At 39.0% G+C, this 20,124-nt stretch overlaps 1 protein-coding gene across 3 annotated transcripts in view; it reads left to right on the forward strand.

Annotated features, from left to right (window-relative positions):
• Positions 1-57: 57 nt before the first annotated feature.
• trappc9 (trafficking protein particle complex subunit 9) overlaps positions 58-20,124 on the forward strand; it is a 103,373-nt gene continuing 83,306 nt past the window's right edge. For 2 of the 3 annotated variants that reach the window (XM_055512694.1, XM_055512696.1), the window contains exons 1-12: positions 58-137; positions 767-1,362; positions 2,527-2,672; positions 2,951-3,076; positions 3,856-3,882; positions 5,091-5,212; positions 6,159-6,284; positions 6,663-6,879; positions 9,165-9,308; positions 14,604-14,730; positions 15,066-15,211; positions 19,568-19,653. In XM_055512694.1, the coding sequence (XP_055368669.1) occupies positions 779-1,362; positions 2,527-2,672; positions 2,951-3,076; positions 3,856-3,882; positions 5,091-5,212; positions 6,159-6,284; positions 6,663-6,879; positions 9,165-9,308; positions 14,604-14,730; positions 15,066-15,211; positions 19,568-19,653 (1,851 nt within the window). In that variant the 5' untranslated portion in view covers positions 58-137; positions 767-778. The remainder of the gene's footprint in view (positions 138-766; positions 1,363-2,526; positions 2,673-2,950; positions 3,077-3,855; positions 3,883-5,090; positions 5,213-6,158; positions 6,285-6,662; positions 6,880-9,164; positions 9,309-14,603; positions 14,731-15,065; positions 15,212-19,567; positions 19,654-20,124) is intronic. The other variant, XM_055512695.1, reaches the window with a different exon arrangement.

The following is a 20,124-nucleotide window of genomic DNA, read 5'->3' on the forward strand; positions in this document are numbered from 1 at the left end:
AACGAGCCTCGTCATTTTCCATTTCCACCAGCCGAATTTATTTTGAAAATATATTTACCGGAAGTCTTGTGACTACGTCATTGTTGCTAAACACTGGTCCAAAGAAGGAAACAGACATTTGACAGGTTACTGCTAAGGTAATGCGAGATAACGTTCACTATATATTTAATACACTGGCGTTAAAGACAGCATTATTATAATCATAATATGTTAATTATTGAGCTGTTTGGAGCAGCCAGCGTTGTTTTGAAGAGGCAGCTATGGGAAACACATTCATTGGTTAGCTACCTAAGCTAGGCTAACTGACAAGTGCTTTTAAGCCACACAGCTGAAACGACCTAGCTAGCTAAACACGAACAAATTACTGCATGTTTTGATTTTTGGCACATACCGTTTCACTGTGTTGTGTGTACACGCGAACAAGTTTGTGTGTCCGCTTAAACTACCAGCAGGCGTTAATGTTTTAAGAGTTTTTCGTTTTATTAAAGCACCCGCTTTTTCATAGTTTGCACATTATAGACTCGGAACAGCTGTTTTTTTTGTTCAACCATCAGAGGAGGTTAATTCAGTACAAACACGCCTGTAGCATGTACCCTGCTTGTTAGGGGTTCGTAGTCAGCTTAGTTTGACGCTTATCCAATTGCTTTTTTATTTGCATGCAGACTTTACTAATGTCTAGTTCATTTATATCATAAGTGCATTTGCAGAGTGAAGAAGTATCTATGCAAGACTTTTATTAAATGATTTTGCTATCCGTCTCATCAAGGCACGGGCAAATATGAGTGTCCCAGACTACATGCAATGTGCTGAGGACCACCAGACTGTGCTTGTTGTGGTCCAGCCGGTTGGCATCGTACCTGAGGACCAGTTCTTCAGGATTTACAAACGCATTGCCAGTGTGAGCCAGGTGAGCATCAGGGACTCCCAACGCCTTCTCTACATCCGATACCGCCACCACTACCTGCCTGAGAACAACGAGTGGGGTGACTTCCAGACACACCGCAAGGTCGTGGGCCTTATTGCCATCACCACCTGTGGCTCAGCCAAGGAGTGGCCCCAAACTGCTGAACGGTTCCACGGGCAGAAGGAGGTGTACAGCTCTACGCTTTATGACTCAAGGTTGCTAGTGTTTGGGCTTCAGGGGGAGATTGCAGAGCAACAGCGCACAGATGTGGCCTTCTATCCCAGCTTTGAAGATGGCTCCGATGTGGAAAAGAGGGTGGAGGATTTTGTGGGGTCAATCTTTATTGTTCTGGAGTCCAAGCGGCTTGACAGAGCCACCGACAAGTCTGGTGACAAGATCCCTTTGCTGTGTGTGCCCTTTGAGAAGAAAGACTTTGTGGGTTTGGATACAGATAGCAGGTGAGTTTTGCACTCTTTGAAAAGCACTTTGGCATGTAGAGCCTGGTCAATGGTGTTTTGAGTGTTCATTGCAATCAGTAAATGTAAAAACTGCAACTGTGTGTGTTTCTCTGTTAAGCTGCTTGTAACTGCATGTTCAAGATCTCAAAAATCTGTCTTTAGATTTTTGCTACCTTCATTTTTAGTTTGTTTACCTTGCTTTATTTATCTCTTTTTCTGTTTCCTTTCTAACATACTGTCCTGTGAGTTTGTTGTTGGGTGTAAAAAGGTGAGCTACAAATCCAAAACCAGTCCCATCAGCTTTAGCTCTGCCATGAAAGGAACAACCTAGAGCTCTGTGCTGTTGTGCACTCATTGCTTTTCCACCGTTTTTAGTTTTAGCACAGATGGGATTTAAAAAAGACTAGACAAGAAAGACAAGCAAGCATAAAATACCCATATGTTGTTGAGGTCACCACAGCTCACAATATATACAAATTTTTCTGTTTGGCTGTACACTGACCTTGCATAAGTGCAGATTTATTAACTAGCTTGGCATAGCAGTCAACCTACTCCTCAAAATGTGGTAATGAGGTTCATGTTGACAACTCAACAAGTTTAAGTCAGGCGCTAGATTTTACTATGTGCTTCCCTAAAGTGGTGGTTTCGATGTGGTTCTAGTTACACAATGGTTGTTCAGAAAGAGCCTACTGAGCATGAATACACCTGACAGATGTATGATGTGCAGTAGATTTTGATATGCATTTTTTATGTAGTGATTACTAGATTATGTAGTTTCCAGCCACCATTTCATCTGTTCCTCCACGTTTTGTTTTTGTGTTCTTCCCTGTCTGAATTCTAGGATAGTATTTTTATTCTAACAGCAGCATTTTCCTAAATTCTGGTTTCTTCCTGTGCTCCTGTGTTGTTTGGAGTGAAAGGTTGCAGGTTACCTAGTCTCTGTCCTTGTTTTGGTGCTTTCCTATTGTGCTTGTTCTTTCCCGCTCCATGCAGCCCTCCTGTGGCTAAGAGATGAGATGCACTCCTCTGGCACTCCAGACATAACATATAATAGTAGTAGAAAGTTCATCAAGTTCAGCAGCTTAAATGCCAGAATCTCTTACAAAACTTCAGCCCCTCAATTCATTTTGTCTTTATCTTAGTGTAACCGCTGCTTTTCCACAGGCATTATAAGAAGCGTTGCCAGGGACGGATGAGGAAGCATGTTGGGGACTTGTGTCTCCAAGCAGGCATGCTGCAGGATGCCCTGGTCCACTACCACATGGCCGTGGAGCTGCTCAGGGCCGTTAATGACTTCCTCTGGTTGGGTGGTAAGTTTAATGAATGGCACCGTATTATTTTTTCTTTTTTCTTTTAAGTCTGGATCTGTTTTTTGTGACGTCATATTTTTCAGTATTTTGTGGAGCTATTTACCTTCTATGTTATTTGGCTTTTATAGTTTTTTTTGTTTGCACTTTTCTTACTGATATGACATTGAGTTGAGCAGTAGAAAGTCAAAGAAGGACCTTTAGACGCTCTTGTCAGCATAGGATACAGAAATGGGAAATGAAAATTACAAATGTGTTGTTCTTATTTTTGCTTGTTCCAGCTGCACTGGAGGGTTTGTGTTCAGCATCTGTCATTTTCCACTACCCCAGTGGAACAGCAGGGAAGACAGCAGGGCGCAAGCCAAGTATCTCCCAGCCAGCAGATGCAGGGAAACGCCATAGACCAGGTGAGCCAGTCTGTCGCTAAGCAGGGTGACAGAAGTAATGGTGTCGATGGCTTATTAGCCAAAAAGCTGTTGTTGTTAGTGTGTTGTGGTTGAATAAGCATGTCGCTACTCACGTTTGATTCAAATGTGTCCAAGCTCTGCTCAGCCGGGCTCCATTTCAGCTTATATTCACCCAACTAAGTGAATTAAAATGTATCATTATTAATAAATCTCTCTACATTCTTATTAACATACCATTAACAATGTGTTGTATTAACACTGCATTATGTTTGCTAAATGTTCAATTACATCCACTTGCAGTATCTTCCCAGGCCAGTTTGAATAGAACTAATAAACGTGTGCTTTTATATGTAATGAGTATTCAACCAACTAATGTGTCAAACTAACACAACATTCATAAGAATTTATAATATTCAATAAGTTTTGTTATTATTTTATTATTTCTTTTTCTTATTATTTTCTATTTCTGTTTATTGATTAATGTAGTACATTACTAGTAGTAGTAGTAGTAGTAGTAGTAATTAATAATTAACATAATTATACATGCTTTATTACAGAAAACACGTTCATTTCAAAAGACAATTTCTTTTGTAACCATAATTTCATTTAACAATTTTAAATGTATACAATTTCATTAATTTTAAAGCGTTACATTATTCTCAAATAGTTTCCTCCATAAGGCAGGTGTAACATCCATTACACAGATTGTGGGGACTAACATTGCTAACATTGTGTTGTGCGTCATGGAGTCAATCTGCATTCTTTCTCTCTGTCTATAGGGGCTCAAGAGGTTCTCATTGACCCAGGTATGGTATACAGTATTTAACCATGCTAGCTCCTGTAGTCACCGGTCCGTCAGTGCGCTGTGTTTGCTTGTGGTCAAAACTGTGTCGTCTTTTTTTTTTTTTTTTTGATCTGCATTTTTATTCCTGTGTTTATTATTTGCGGTATTCGACTGATGTTCTTTCTCCTCACAGGTTACTTTCTCCTCGTGTGGTTTAAGATCACTTTTTTGGTCATAGCCTCATTGTTAACACACAGTTAATGATCTTGATTCAATTTTTTTTCATGAAGGTCCTTCTGTTCACATCCTAATAATTATCACTGAAAATGTTTAACAAATACGCTAACAAATAGAAATTGAGTTTTCATATCTTTATGAAAATACCAGCAGGTGGCAGAGCAGCAGTTTGATTTTCTGCTTGTTCAATACTCCCTGTTGCTTTACTGCTTATTATAGGCTTGAAATGTAAAATTACTGCACTGTAGTTGTCACTGTGATCTCTGCTAACCAGCCTAGTTGAACTTATAGATGAATTAAGACATTCTGGTGTTCAAAGGTCACCGTGACCTTTCTGTTACATGTGTCCCATTCATTGCTAGATCTCAAAAAAGCTGGTATGGAATTTCACACATCAGCACAGATTAAATGAGTGCAAGCAAGTGATGGAATCAACAATATTTAAGGGGATGACCAAGTAATAGTACAGTGCAGCATTTTACTACAGTGTTGCTTTTTATGTAGCCTTGATGCTAAGCGGTGGTGTTTGTAGTCTAATCAGCTTTGGCTGTCAGAGTCATCTTGCAACTTTATAGAAACTTTCCAGGTTGAGGTGTGGCATATCTTGGGATGTTGGTCACCACTAGGATGTTTTTCTCTATTGTAAAGATTGTATCAACCTCAGTTCATTCATCATATCTTTAAAGACTGGAAAGCCGTTACACCCTTCATATAAATAATAAATATTGCTGCTATTTGCTCAGATATGAGAACAATGTTGTTGGTGGAGAATTTGTAATGTATAATAGTATACATGTATCCATATGAATTTTGACATGTGGTGACAGACAGCAAGGAGGCTTTAGCGAATAAGAGACTCGTTTAGGTTTTCCCATTTTGGTGTTGTCTTTCTAGTCATTTTTGCTTCTTTTGTGGTAGACGAAGCAGAGTGATTGGATGGTCATGGTCATGTCTTTCCTAAAGCAATCTTGTGTCATTTTCCTTTGAGTGTAGGTGCTCTCACAGCCAACGGCATTAGTGCAGACACCAGTACTGAGATTGGACGAGCAAAGAACTGCTTGAGTCCAGAGGACATCATCGACAAGTACAAAGAGGCCATCTCCTATTATGGAAAGGTAATAATTCAAAACTGATAAGTTATTGCTTTTTTAACTCTTGGCATAGCATATCAAAATAATGTATTTTTCTAATACAATATAAATTCAAAGCATTTTAAGGCATAACAATATAATAGTGACAAATACTAGGAGAACATGCAAACTTGATCCCAGGACCTTCTTGCTGCGTAGAACTAACGTTTTCACATAACAGCAGTACTGCGTGTACAGAAGCATTGATAGTCTTGGCCCTGGGGTAGACAAAATAAAATGCTTTATTTATTTTTTCAATTTAGGGACCATAACCATAAATCTGGTCTGATCTGGAGACCCCAAGAGATGTGCTGGTGATGTAGGACTAGAAGTCAAGTAGTCACTGCATGTAGTCATAGTTTCTCACTTCACCAGGGGGCAGTAATTGATTTAGTAAGGTATTTCTTATGTGACAGACCTCTCTGTTGACCTCTGAAGAGAATCACAAGAAACAGTATTAAGAATAGGCTTCATATACTGCCAAACTATTCAGAAGCAAGGCTTTCCTTTATCCTCATTATTATAATTGCCATTTTGCATTGACCTCCCTGAGCTCTTTTACCTGTAACTGCTTCCTTCAGAATTAAATTACATCTCAGCACAGAGACATTCAGATATTAATTGAATTTTAATAATGAACCAGTGAAAGTGCAAGTGGAAGGAAGCTAAGGAATGGTGAGACACAAAATACACAATTGAGCACAGCAACAAGCTTCATCTACAGCAGCAGCTTACAGAGAACAGAGGCTAGGAACAGCTAAAAATCAAACAGGGGATCCAATTTAATTGTCTTTCATACCATATTTGCACTGATTCATGGGTTCGGTCACATGGTAATGAAAAAATATTTCTTCTGATTATAAGGTGCTGTTTACAAGTCCAGGCGCTGCTCATTTTTCATTAACACAGTGTTTCCCTTCTTCTCCTCAAGTATAAAAATGCCGGAGTCATTGAGCTAGAGGCTTGTGTGAAAGCAGTCCGGGTGCTGGCCATTCAGAAGAGGGCCAGAGAAGCCTCAGAGTTCCTGCAGAATGCTGTTTACATCAATTTGGGACAGGTTAGGTCTGATTAGCAAAAAAGTTTTCCCAGCTACACAAGATGATGTGCCTACATGCTGTAAGATGTCTGCAGGAAGTCTTTTTAATATCAGATAAGCACTCTAGAAACAATTGTATTTGATTTGAAACAACTGTTAATACATGCATGAATTATATAAGACATTTCTGCTTCAAAAGTCTGCTTTTTCAAGGCTCTATACCTCACTTGTATACCAAACAGGATTAGTTTCCAACTAGACATGCTACAAAATCTTCTCAAAACATTCCTCCTTCAACAGATGAATGTGAAAACATCCTCCTAGTGTCAAACTCTAATAAAAGCAAAACACATTTATGCTAGGGGGGATGGGGCTTTATTGTTTCTTTTATAACTGCAGCTGTCAGAGGAGGAGAAGATCCAGCGCTACAGCATCCTGTCTGAGCTCTACGAACTGATTGGTTTCCATCGCAAGTCAGCATTTTTTAAGCGCGTTGCAGCCATGCAGTGTGTGGCGCCCACCATCCCGGAGCCAGGATGGAGGGCCTGCTACAAACTGCTGCTGGAGACATTACCTGGATACAGCCTCTCGCTTGACCCGAAGGACTTCAGCAAAGGTAAGCTTGTTTGGACACCCTGTGAAAGTGAATACATGTATTTATACCATATTGTTCAAAGTTTGTTACAAACTGTAATTTATTCATATTTATAATATTTAGTAAATACACACTTTTTAAATTACTTCAATTAAATGTGCAGCTGATTTTTGCATATAGTGTTTTCTCCTAAGTAAACACTGTGGAAAGAAAATGCTGCTAAACTTTGAAACCAAACACCTAACACATCAAGTGAGGTTGAGTTATGAGGGAACAAAATAATCACAATTGTATATACTGTAAATAGGACTCTTCAATGACAGATGGCCAGCGAGACACAAAGAGACAGACAAACCATTCATGCAATAGTCTGGAAATTGGTGACATCCACCAGGGGTCACTTTTTGTAATTTTTTTTATACAGTCCTACAACCTTATGTCATGCGGTACATTACAACCTTTCCATACTTCCATCTGGAATTTGGGTGTAGTGTTCACGTTAGTTCTTTATTGTTAAAATAAGAAAGAAAATGGGGCTCAATGCTGTTGTCCTGAGATATATTATATAAAAATGGCTTTTTACTCGAAGTAACTCTCAAGTCATTTTTTACCACGCTCTAAGTCTTCTTTACTGCTGTTCTGTACTGTTACCATGGTTTCACAGAATTTTAGGAAATTTCTTTTTGTTATAATGTATCTGTATATTGCAGAGAGGAACAGTAGAAATGGTTATAATCCAAATTCTGTTGGCTTCTGTGTTATGCTATGAATTTTCAAACCTTATAAATCCACATTTTGTTCACAATAGATCCTAGAAAACATTTCATCAGTGTTAGAAATGACAAAATAAACCACCTTATTACATTCTCTAAAGTTTATAGCAGCAACACAACCTAAAAAACTAAGGGCTCAAAAGATAATTGGTGTTAAGGAAGTCCTGGAAGAATGAATTTTAATTAGGTTAATTGGCAGCAGTTGAGTAATGTGAAATCTCTAGGTGCAAGGAACAAGTTCCAAACATAACACTGGGTCATCTTCAGGCCCAGCACTGCCGTTTCCTACTTCCAGGAATCCCTGGCTATGAACACAGTTCACTGGAACACAATTCCAGAAATGTCATAAATGTAAAACATTTTGCTCATTTGACCCAAATTATGATGAAGATGACCCTTGAAGATGAAATCCCAGAAGTATATCAGGCAGGAATTGGACACTACTCCTCTCCAAAACCCCGAGAAACACATACTGGTCTACCAATTTCCCAGGCATCAAATGCAAAATGAAGTCGTACATTTTGTAGTTTAAATATCTGATGTGTTTTTCATGCTCTTCTGTGAGTGAAATATATCTTTGAGATTTGCAGATCATTGCATTCTGTTGTTGCAGAGGTGTTCTAGCTCATGTTGAATCAGGTTTAGTATTACAGTGCATCTGCTTGGCTGTGGTACCACACTCATTATCTTGGTGGTATGTTAATTGCCAGACACCTCCAGTTCACATCTGAAAATACCACAAGTGTAGTGCCGAAACAGGAGCAACACCCTCAAAAAATACAAAATGTCCCTTGGATTGCTGTCCTTAAGATAAGTGCTGGTTTTAAAGGACAGGTGGAAGTCAGCTATATTTAGATTGCTTCGTGGGTAGACTTAGAGACCCAAAAATGTTTTATAATGAATTATATTTAGGTGCATCGAGATAAAATATAGCAACTGTAGAAATAACACTGAGAATTGAAAAGCCAATATTTAGTTGCAGAAACAACTAAGTGTTTACCTCATATCCCCTCTCTGTCCTTTCACCCCCTCTCACATCTTCTCAGTTTTCTTTCCCAGTCTAAGTCAACAGTCGACAGCCGGGGAGTGGAGCAGGGATCTCGTAGGGGGCTGAGGGGCCTTATGTAACGGTGTCAGGCTAAAATGTTATTAAGATGTCGTGTGGAGCTGTGCTGCACAAACAATATGGCCAAGTTAGCACATGTTGCTGCAATGTAGATGCTTTAAGTTTAAGACTATAGACACAAAACAATTGAATATTGTTTTTGTTTGAATTTCAAAATTCTTTGCACAGTCATACAAAGGTTTTGTTTCTTATGTTGATGTTGAACTGCTGTTTTGTAGATGAGTGGGTGTAAGGCGGCGTTAAACATTTTCTTATAACTCCTAAATGCTATCGCATTACAATTTGTTATGAGAACATATTACAGATTTAATGTAAAAGTATATTTTAACTGACGTCTGGTATGGCAACTGTGTAACAATAGATGTCAGCAACGAGTCTTGTCAGCGCAGTGACTTTGTCTTCCTCAGGTACCCACCGAGGCTGGGCTGCTGTACAGATGCGCCTCCTGCATGAACTGGTGTATGCCTCGCGTCGCATGGGCAACCCTGGTCTGTCAGTGCGCCACTTGTCCTTCCTGCTGCAGACTATGCTGGACTTCCTGTCTGATCAAGGTCAGCTCACACAAAACACAATGAAGCTTAAAAATAGCATTTTCACAACTTTCTTTTTTAAAAATTATTTAATTGAAAGCCCATGAGGTTCTTCTACATTAGCTGTACTGCTCCTTTGGCAATTACAGCATCATACTTTTGTAAGTATTTTTTGTAGTAATTTTATGCGATGCACAACAAAGACAGGTTTTTCTTGGCAGGAGCGCAACACTGTGCTCTGACCAGAAATCCTGTGCAGCCAGGAGATATGGATTTTACTGAAGCAGCGTGAGCCAGACGGTCCACTGGACACACAATAGAGACCGGTGTAATCCTGGGTTGGCTACAGAGCAAGAGAATGTGGGGAGGGGGGGTGGTGCAGAAGGAGAAGAGGTATGAACCAAACGAAGCAAGCACACAGGGTAAAAGATTAACCCCCGTCAAGGAACTTTTGTAGCTGCGTTGCTGGATGCTGCTCATGCAAACCCTCTTAACAATCGCCCTGCTTAAGTGATATTTCCACCCACAGACTCACAAACATTAGGAGCTAGAAAAAACACTGCTTGCTCTGGATATTTTCTTACGGCCTATGTGTACCTGACCTTGTAAGAGGACATTTTCTTCCCCAGTAAAATATGTCAGATTTACTTTGTGGAACTTTTTTTGGTTTACAGCGCTGCCTGCTGCATTTTAGCTGCCCTCTATTCTGTGCTTCTGCTCTCCTTTACAGTGTGATATGAAAACTCTCAAAGGTTATTGCAGGTTGCTCAGTTCAATTTGAATTGTTTGAGTTTGTGGGTGCTGTATAGTTCAAGGAAAGACAGTGAAACACTGATACTCACAGTACACAGACTGGGCATAACAATATGACCATTGACAGAGGAAATGAATGACATGAATGAACTCTTCATCATAGTCTTTAGTTGATGTAGGTATTGGGATACATTAGGCAGTAAGTGAACATTTTGTCCTCTAAGTTGATGTGTTAAAAGTGACGAGCCAAACTGTGATGGCTAGATAACTAGGACAGCTCTCCAGTCTGTAGAGGTCAGTATCTATCAAAAGTAGTCTAAGGAATGACTGTATTTAGTGTTATAATCAAAGTCTAGGTTGTACGGGGTGAAAGAGACAGCCCCCTGGGGCTCTCCTTTTCTTTAGACCACCTGCTCAGACACACATCTTGTAGTTACAATCTGCAGGCTGGCTGTCAGGTAGACAATAATCCGGGAGGCTGTGGAGGACTTTACATTGTGCTTTGGGCAGGGATGTGCCACTTTTCCTTAAATCCTATGATTCCCTGTGAGGTCTTTGCACAGATTTCACAAGGACTTTCATTCCATCTACTCAAATTCTTATGGCTGTCTTCCTTTCTTTTTTTGGCTTCCATGGAATTGCACTGTTTTACTTCCTATGGTTTGGATTCCTCTGTGTGTTGTGTGCTATAGGTCGAGAAGCAAGCTTACGGTCTGGGTTCAGGCTGTGTCTGGTGGTTCTAACCTTTCAGAAGTGAGGTTCCTTAAAAAGAAGTCTGCAGATGCTGCTTACATGAGTAAAGCGTTTCATGTCAAAAAAGATCTTCTTGACAACTAAGTTTATTAAGTGACATATGATGGAGTTATTTCATAATAATAAATAATATCTGTAATGTCCTTAAAGACACTAGTGTTACTAAAGGCATCATTTCAAAATCTTGATTGTAGTTTTGGTGCAAGTTTTTCAGTTTGTCTGAGCCACTATAAAATACTGTAAAATTAAATAGGAACTGATAGAAAAAAAAAGGATCACAAGAACTGTATATGCTGTAATGTCTGTCTGAAAACATTACATATTACGACTGGCTGCTTAATTTCTGTTGATCTTGAGCAAATTATGCTTACTGTCTGGAACTGTTGTGAGAAAACACAATTTCTTTTAGGCTACATGCCATTGCCTTTCTATTCCAGTTCAATGTCATTCTGTCCCTCACAGATGCTACATCTCTGAATTGGTTTGGCAGGTTGTTCCTTACTTGTTTGAATTCTGGCTAGTTATCAAGAGAAACCCATCTCAAATGTGTAAAGGAACAAGTTACCGTTTTAGCCATGAATTAAAGAGATCTCCCAGTGGGAGTCGTGACGGGTTTATGGATAGGACTAATATGGCTGGTTCTGGGAACACCTGACATAATGGTGTACTGTAAGTGAGAGACATAATTATAAGACCACATGTAAGAAATCTACTGCTGATGTGAGTGAGGCTGCAAAGAGCTGTTTTTAGAAAGGTGAATGATTACACAGTTGCACAGTCACAGTTCATACTGTTACTTTATATTTTACAATTTTTTTTATTTCTTTCACATGCCTCTTCTTAATAAAGCTGTCTATTACTATTACTATTTCTATTTTTGTTTATTTTCATGTTGCAGCAGGTTTTGGTGAAAACGCCTTGAAACTGACTCGATACTACCTGAAGCTGCTGATGGTGGTTAATGGTGCTGTCTATTTGACAGAGGTGAAGCATTTAGCAGTTCAAGGGTCTGATACTTCCCCAGTTACTGTACAACACAGCTGTGAGACAGTCTGTGTGTTTACATTGATTAAAGGGGACCTACACATCCCCTCCAATTTAGCTCACCTTGGTAAATTACAAGCAGTAACTTTCCCCTGTTGCCAGACACATCTTTTCCTGTCAGTGTGTCTTGGCTGTCACATAGCCCTTCACTCCTCTTATTCACTGCCACATTGCATACAGAACACTTACCAGAGTTTCAGTCTTGCATTTTGTGAAATACTTGTGCTTTTACAATCCTAGCCTGTATTGCCCCCTTAAGAAACCTGCTAAGCTAAATCAACTCACCTGGGTTATTGCAAATGTAGCCTAGGCATTAGCCATTAAAACCATAATTGCCCACAAATAAACATCTGTTTGCAAACTGGCTCATCATATGAATTTAAAATGTGTTAGGCTTGTGTTAAAAACTTTTTTTTATCTTTGTCGCAAAAGAATAAATGGGGGAAAAAAAATCACATTTATTGTTGTTCATCCAGCATGTTTATATACACATAAAAAAGACATGGTTTCAATTTATATCGTTTACTTTGTTTATTGTTTCTGCCAAAGAAAGTTTCCAGCGTACATGTATACAATTGTTATTCTTGCAGTGTTTTTCTTTTTGTTGATTTATGTTCACTTATTTTTTTCCCAATATTTTTTGATGCTGTGTTTTTGCCGGAAATTTAGAAACATTTTAATAATTTATATTGTCATATATGTGGAATACGTCTGTGGTCTGTCACTGTATTTGTTTTCACATTATAATTGGATGAATATTCTTTTGTTTCTATTGTTTTGATCTGCCATTTTAGATTATTAAAAATATAGTTTTAGCTCTTCCCATTATCCACCCGTCCATCTTCTATTCCGCTTAATCCCGTACGTGGGGTTGCGGGGGGGCTGGAGCGTATCCCAGCTTTCTATGGGCGAGAGGTGGGGTACAACCTGGACAGGTCGCAAGTCAACACATAGACAAACAAAACAACCACACACACACACACACACACACACACACACGGGCAATTTAGAGTGACCAATTAACCTTGCATGTTTATGGACCGTGGGAGGAAGCTGGAAAACCCGGAGAGAACCCACGCGAACACGGGGAAAACATGCAAACTCCACACAGAAAGGCACAGAAAGGCATGCTTCATTTCACCATTCGACATTATGCTCTTTAATGTGGGGCCTTTAATAAAATGCACTCCTTTCCTGGACTGCAAACAAATATATTTGAAGTTTAGAGTAACAGGTGTCTTAAAGCAAAACTGTCTTGCTCTTTTTAGGCCACAGTTCAGTTTTTAGACCCAACCTTGCCAATGTGGCATGTCATCCAACCTTCCACTCTCATTTTATTTGCAATGCTTGAAGGAGGTCCTTTTATTTGGGGAGCTGAGTGAAGTGTTGAGAACAGCACCTTCTCCTCTCGTTGTTGATTGTAAAGATGGGTCTTGTGCTCTTTTTGGACAGTGTGTTCCAGCTGTTGGGCTGTAATGTTCTTTGTCGTCTTTGTCAGGGCAGCAATATGGGTGAAATGGGTAGAAAACAAGGAAGCAAATAGGTTGTCTCCTATGGGTTTGATTATTAAGCTCGGATACAGTTAGGCAGTGAAGAGGAACTGTATTACTGTCCAAGAACAGTATAATTAGGGTGCATTGCACTGATCCATTTATCATCCTGTAAGCAAATAATCTGCACTCATTCTGCCTTTTTTCGCCTTTTTTCAGGTATTTTACTTGAAGCTGTGACAATCGAGGCTTTTTGTAATAATTGATCAATGAGATTAGAGTTTGAAGTGTAATAGGTGGTACCTGAGCCAAAGCTGAGTACGCTGCAAGCTCAGTACGACAAACTGTGACTCGTTTGTTTACTTAGTGACACCAGAAATAATTTTGTGTCATGCTAATGCTGCTTCATGCAGGATGCTAAAATAAAACCTGTTTTTTTTTATACAGTTGCAACACTATTTTAAACAAACATGGCATCTTACATCCTCAATTCTGCTCAAAAAAATCCTAAAAACACTAATTTCTTCAGACATACAGTATCAGTATATACAGTATATTATTTAGCCAATATTGTTGTCAGTAACTGCTGACAAATGACGCTGTTTGTTGATATTCGCATTTTGATGACATTTTGTATATTGTTCACATTAGACAAGTTAAAATAAAAAATAACTTTTTTACATTGTTAATAGATGCATTTTTAATATCACACAACTATTGTTTATCTTTTCAGTCCCTTTAGTTGGCCCAAAACACAAGGCAGCTGTGAACACTCAGACATAGCAAACAAGAAAAAAGAAAACAGGACAAATGTGTCATCAATCACAAAAGCTGTGAACCAGGAGGACGGCTGAGGAGGACAGCATACACAGCACTCCATTCATCTCTGGCTGTTTTACTCCTTTGCTGCCTTTCCCCCTTTATTCCTTTCTTTCTCTGCTCTCCTCCTTCTTAACTTTTATTTATTTTTACATCTATTTCTGTTTACATTCTGCTCTGCTATTGACGGAGTCTGGGACTCTACAGTAGTTTTTATTTACAAAGTCAGATTTGACTGTATAGATTGTATAGCCGATTAAAAACATAATGTGCAGAAAATATATTCTGTTAACTAGTACTAGGCTCTTTTTTTCTGAGAGAACGCAAGCGTGAGGGAAACACTTCTTAGGCTATTAACATTGTGTGTGTTTTAAGTGGAATTGTTACTGTATGTTATAATTATTTTGTTTCTGCGACACCTTGATTGTTCTGATGTTACATACTTCTGCAATTACAGAAAAGAAAGAAGTGACTCAAAGTCTGGAGAACTACACCTCCAAGTGTCCTGGTGGAATGGAGGTCATCACCCTTCCGGATGGCCTCAAGTTGCCTCCAGTGGCCTTTACAAAGCTTCCCATTGTTCGGTAAGGCAGTCTGCGGTTAGCTGCTCTTAGCTGTATTTTATTGCATGGATACATTTTTAACCTAATATCACCCACATTGAATTTTGGGTTGGCTAAAAATAAACAAGTTGCTCAAAAGCAGTGCTTTCCAACTGTTGGAATCCAGGACTACAGTAGACATCTAACCAGACTTTGAAGTTATGTATTAAAAGAATAAAATCTCATTTCGGAAATGTGGTAATCATGCTACCTAATGTATTACAAAGTACACAAAAATTCACAAAATTTATAATTGAATGGGAAAATCAAAATAACTAATCTCATTGTTGCATTTTCTCCTGTGATGCCCACATTAGATCGGTGACGCTTCTCAATCTGCCTGTCAGTCTGCGGCCCCACAAAGTGAAAGGCCTCCTGGGACAGAATATGTCCACTGCAAGTCCCTTCATTTACTCTCCAATCATCATGCACAACAGAGGAGAGGAGCGCTGTAAGAAGATAGGTAGGTCTGATACACAGTCAACGGCTTATGTAATCTAGACATTCTGTCTTTCTAATTAACCTGAGTAATATGCTAGTCTATGCAACTCTAATGCTGTTGAACATACACATTTCTTACTACTGTTTCTAAGAATTAATTCAAATAGGAATCCTAAAAATTCAGTTAAAAATGGTACTGGTACTGGTAGATAGCAAACCATCACAGACAGAACACAACAAACAGATGAGAAACGAAAGAGTGAGGCTCTCAAAGAAGTGTTTATGTGCATAGATTGCTCCTACTGGGTTATCTCAATCTCTGTCTCGGAATATGATAATTATTGTGAGTTGCTGGAGTTGACTCATTCAGATTAACATTCACTCTGCAGCCAGGTTTCATTTCACTTATCTAGTCATTTAATAAAAGAAACTAGAACTAAAGGAATGAGAGAAATCTGATATTTAATAGTCCATGTTTGAAGATTCTATCTATAAGAGTAGTCTTCTTAATGAACTAACATGCACACAAGTAAAAATGTCAACATTATTGACTGGTCTACTGTATGACTGAGCAGTCGTAACACGTTGTATCTTCTTATCAGAACCAGAATTAACTTCTGTTGGATCCGACCACACAAGCCAACTTTCAATCTTCACTTGCATCAATGAGCCATGGCTGCACACGACCCTGTCACCAGTTCACCACTGGTCCTTCCTTTGGCCACTTTTGATAGATACTGTTGACACACTACACTCCCAACAGCTGCATTTTTGGAGTTGTCCTTGTCCAGTTGTCTAGCCTTCACAAAATGCCACTTGTCAAACTCTCTCAAAGTCTATTTTTAATGCAGAAAAACAAGAAAATAAAAAAACCCAAAAACAAGTTTCACATTCGATAAGATGTCATATTTCATTTTAAATGGTTGCATTACATCAGAACATTTCGAATACTGTATGATAAATTCGTGTAGGAGTTGGACAACATGCAGGGGACCCCATGTGAGGCCAGTATCATTCTGACGTTCACTGTACCATTAAATCCCTCAGGCTTTTCCTGCTTTTGATCAAGATTAAGATGTCAGAGATTGGAGATTTATTCAAACATGCTTCACTCCACCTCCCCCACCCTCCATCTCTGATGAGCTCACTGCCTGCTAATGAAGTTACAAGTCTCTCTTAAAGCATCATTCAGCACCCACAATCTGTAGTAAACTACCTCCAAAGAATGTTTTAAACCACGTGTTAATTGTTCACTTGTAGACATTAGTTTTGAGATTATTGTCTGATATTTGTCTTGAATCTTTATAGCATTAGTATACCTTCCTACTCATTTATTTACCTTTTTTATTTACCTCATTGCCGGGAAATCAGCATCTTTGGTATTCTGTGCTAGGCTTTGGCGGAGGGAGTTGACACTGAGAATATGTATGTATATTTTGTACCTTAACTCACAAGCTATGAATCGGATTTCGTGTCAGGTGTAAAACAAGCAGTCCTCTAATGGAAGATTGTTTTCCTATAATTGCTCCAAGACTCAGTTATAAAGCTGTCTGTTATACAGCCATCCATTCACTTTGATGGGGTCGATAGTTTATGTATTGTGCTTTTATATTGACACACGGGGGTGAATGTGACAACATCCAGCCCTTGTGGGGTAAACTGGGACAAAGTGCTGTCCAAGTGTTTGGAAGGTGGCACATTTTCTATTTCTTGGGATCTGAACCTGTGTTGCTGGAATCAAACCATAGGCTCAGGGAAAAGGTACTGACTTCAAGCTTGAGGTTGCATTGTTTATACTGATATGGCTTTTTCATTCAATGTAGCAGAGCAGTACATTTTCTAATTAGCAAGCGGGTTGTGAAGAGTCCGACAGGAAATATGCTAAGACAGACCTGACTATTAAGGCTGTCAAACATGCTCTTTAGGGAAGTGGTTCCTACTGTGACATACAGGCTTTTAGGGTCAAACACTGGGGTGATTTCTACTGTTATTATTGAAATTAACAAAAGTAAAGGTGATTGATCACTTTGCCTTCTTGGAGCCTGGATAGCACCAGTATTTGGATTTACACAGATGATCTGTTCTCTAGTCCTATTTGGCCTGACTGAACCTGTAGTAGAAGCAGACATATGTCTTGTGGTTTTAAAAGTCACTGAACAACATGTATTCAGACTCACTGACTGAATACATTGCCTGTCCTTCCTGGATTATATATTATTAAGATGCATTACATTATTTGAGACAGTATATACTGTGAATATATGACAGTCACTGTACAATTCCCCAAACAAAGATGCCCTTCATTCTTTACTGTACCTGGCCACACTAAACACACAGTGATAATGCTTTTATGTGCTAATAGTAACTCTAGCAGACGTGGTGCTATTATCACAAATCTGCTGCCAATATTTATTAGCAAACGTGTCGCTTACACACTGCACAATAGAGTAACTGTCTTATAGGCCTACAGTATATGCACAAACTACACCCTGCAAATAGCCTAGAAAGCAGCACTGCCATAAAACCTGTTTGTCTTTTTTATTCAGTTCCTGTCTGCGACACAACTGATGAGAACACCCTCACTGTCTGCTTTTATGCCAATCAATGATCAAACGAAAATACTGATAAAAAAGTCTAGTCTAAACACTTAAGGGCTTGTCATTTCGAGGTCAGAAAGCTCCAGCACGTGTTTAGCATGTGTTGCTGTGCTGAAGCCACAGCCAATTCAGTTTTCGAAAATGTGTAGAGCACTTTTTAAAATGTTCCTTGCTAAATAATTTCAAGTCTGTGCGCAGATTATTTGGGATTGAGACAGAGTTGCAGCCAGCTGTGGATTAGGACAGTAGTAGTGGCCAGAAATTGTAATGAACCTAAACACTGTGATGCACTGATGCGATCCACACAGATTAACATATTGAATGAAAATCAGTTACCTTGACTTTTGTTTCTGCCATAAATCCTTCAGAGTATTGCCTCTGCCTCTGCTACATTAGCTCAAAAGCCTAGTTTTGGTAATGTTTGAATCCAAAGCCTCCTGCTCTGGGGTTGCTTCATTTCACATGCGTGATTTGTGGTCGTACACCCAGGCATAGTGTGCATGTATTATTCAGAATGAGAGATTACTGTTGCAGATAGTTTTACATAATATTTCTCGGGAGGTTGCAGTAAACAGTAGTAAACATCATTAGTTTTGTCTCAGGTCAATAATAAAATGTTTTCCACAACATGAGAGGCACTTTGGCAAAATAATACGCCTTTATAGCAACAATGTTTAAGCAATCGTGCATTTAAATCAAAACATTCATTATTTCTTCGCACAATGGCGTTTTCAAGTGCTTTGGACAACTACGCTGAATCTCAGTAGACACTTGAGGAGTCAGTACTGAGGCAACACAAATAAGGTGGCAGTTGTCCACTTTGGTATTCTATTTCCTCAAGTACGTTCCGCACCTAATTGGGTGACAAAAAGAGCATGCCTGTGAGCCAGACCTCAGGTTGTGTGGGGTGTTCCACATTCACATTATAGAGATCTTTGGTTTGACTGATTTAATTTCCCAAGGTGCCTACGTACAATTTTCCATCAATAAATCCACTTTTATGCCGAGATCTGAGTTAGGATTTTATCCTGTAACTGACTTGCAAAATACAGACTTGTCTAGTAGAGTTGGATGCTGCATTCAAAGCGATCCTTGACATGGCCAGAGTTTGACCTACGTAGCTTCTGTTACTGTTTAATCTCCCAATATTTGGAAATGTCATCGAGTGCAGCACATGTAGTTAAACAAGCCTTTAATAGTTACAATAATGGAACGAAAGCTCACTGATATGCTGTCATGCCTTTGACGTTTCCGCTGCCAATTCCTCTTCTTATCTTTCCGCCCACATCTACTGTGAGTGTTGCTCTCCTGTTTATGTTTACCAAGAAGTGCAGACACTCGCTGATCACCACGGCCATAATGTGTAGACGTTAGGAAAACACTTGAATTCAGGTTTGTCGTCATCATCAATCAGAACATTATAATAGCAACAGCAAACTGCACACAAACTGTATTTGCATATAATTTACCATAATCTATAAAGAAAGCTGCTAAAGTAGAACAATTTGATTTGGTCATACAAGGCTTTTTGTTATATGGTAAATAAATGTTTGCAGGATTTATTCTAATTTATTCCTTTTTATTTATTTATTTTTTATATTGCTATAACTTAACTCTCATGCATACCATACATAATTTACAAGTTGGAGAATCTCCAGGGGTCCAGACCTGCACCAATATAACAATTTTAAAATTCTATCATTTTCCACCATAACGTCTGTATTAAAGCAAAAGTAAATTAAGGTTGTAAGAAATTCATGCAGGTTGCTTGCCTTTTTCAGACTTCCAGTGGGTCCAAGGAGATGTGTGTGAAGTGCAGCTCATGGTCTACAACCCCATGCCTTATGAACTTCGAGTGGAAAACATGGTAGGTGAAACTTAATACACCTAAAATAAAACCACTGAAACAAATTCACTGTACCAGCTGCTGCGTGGCAAGTGATAATGCTTCTTAAGCCATCCCTGATAGCCTAATTAAGGTCCCTTAAAAAGCCTTTATAAAGCTTTAATAGATGTGAGAACAACATCTTCTTGCTTCTGACAGTAAGAAATCAACACAGTCCCCAGTGGTGCCATTACTTACACACATTTGCACACCAACCTGTCAGATCAGGAAAGTTCTTTACTAAAGTAAAAACCACACAACTTATTTCCTGTTTTGTGTGCAAAGGTTCAAGCCATCAGGCATCAAGGAGTCCAATTTATTTGTGTCTTTTTAATAGCCACTGGCTGACTGGAGCTTTTTATGTATAGAGCATTTCCTTATTAAAGGTCCTCCAGCTGTAGCTCAGCCTACACTTCTACAACTTCCATTTCTAATTTATGTATTTTTTCATCC

Source organism: Betta splendens, chromosome 11 (genome assembly GCF_900634795.4).
Source record: "Betta splendens chromosome 11, fBetSpl5.4, whole genome shotgun sequence".
Taxonomy (NCBI): domain Eukaryota; kingdom Metazoa; phylum Chordata; class Actinopteri; order Anabantiformes; family Osphronemidae; genus Betta; species Betta splendens.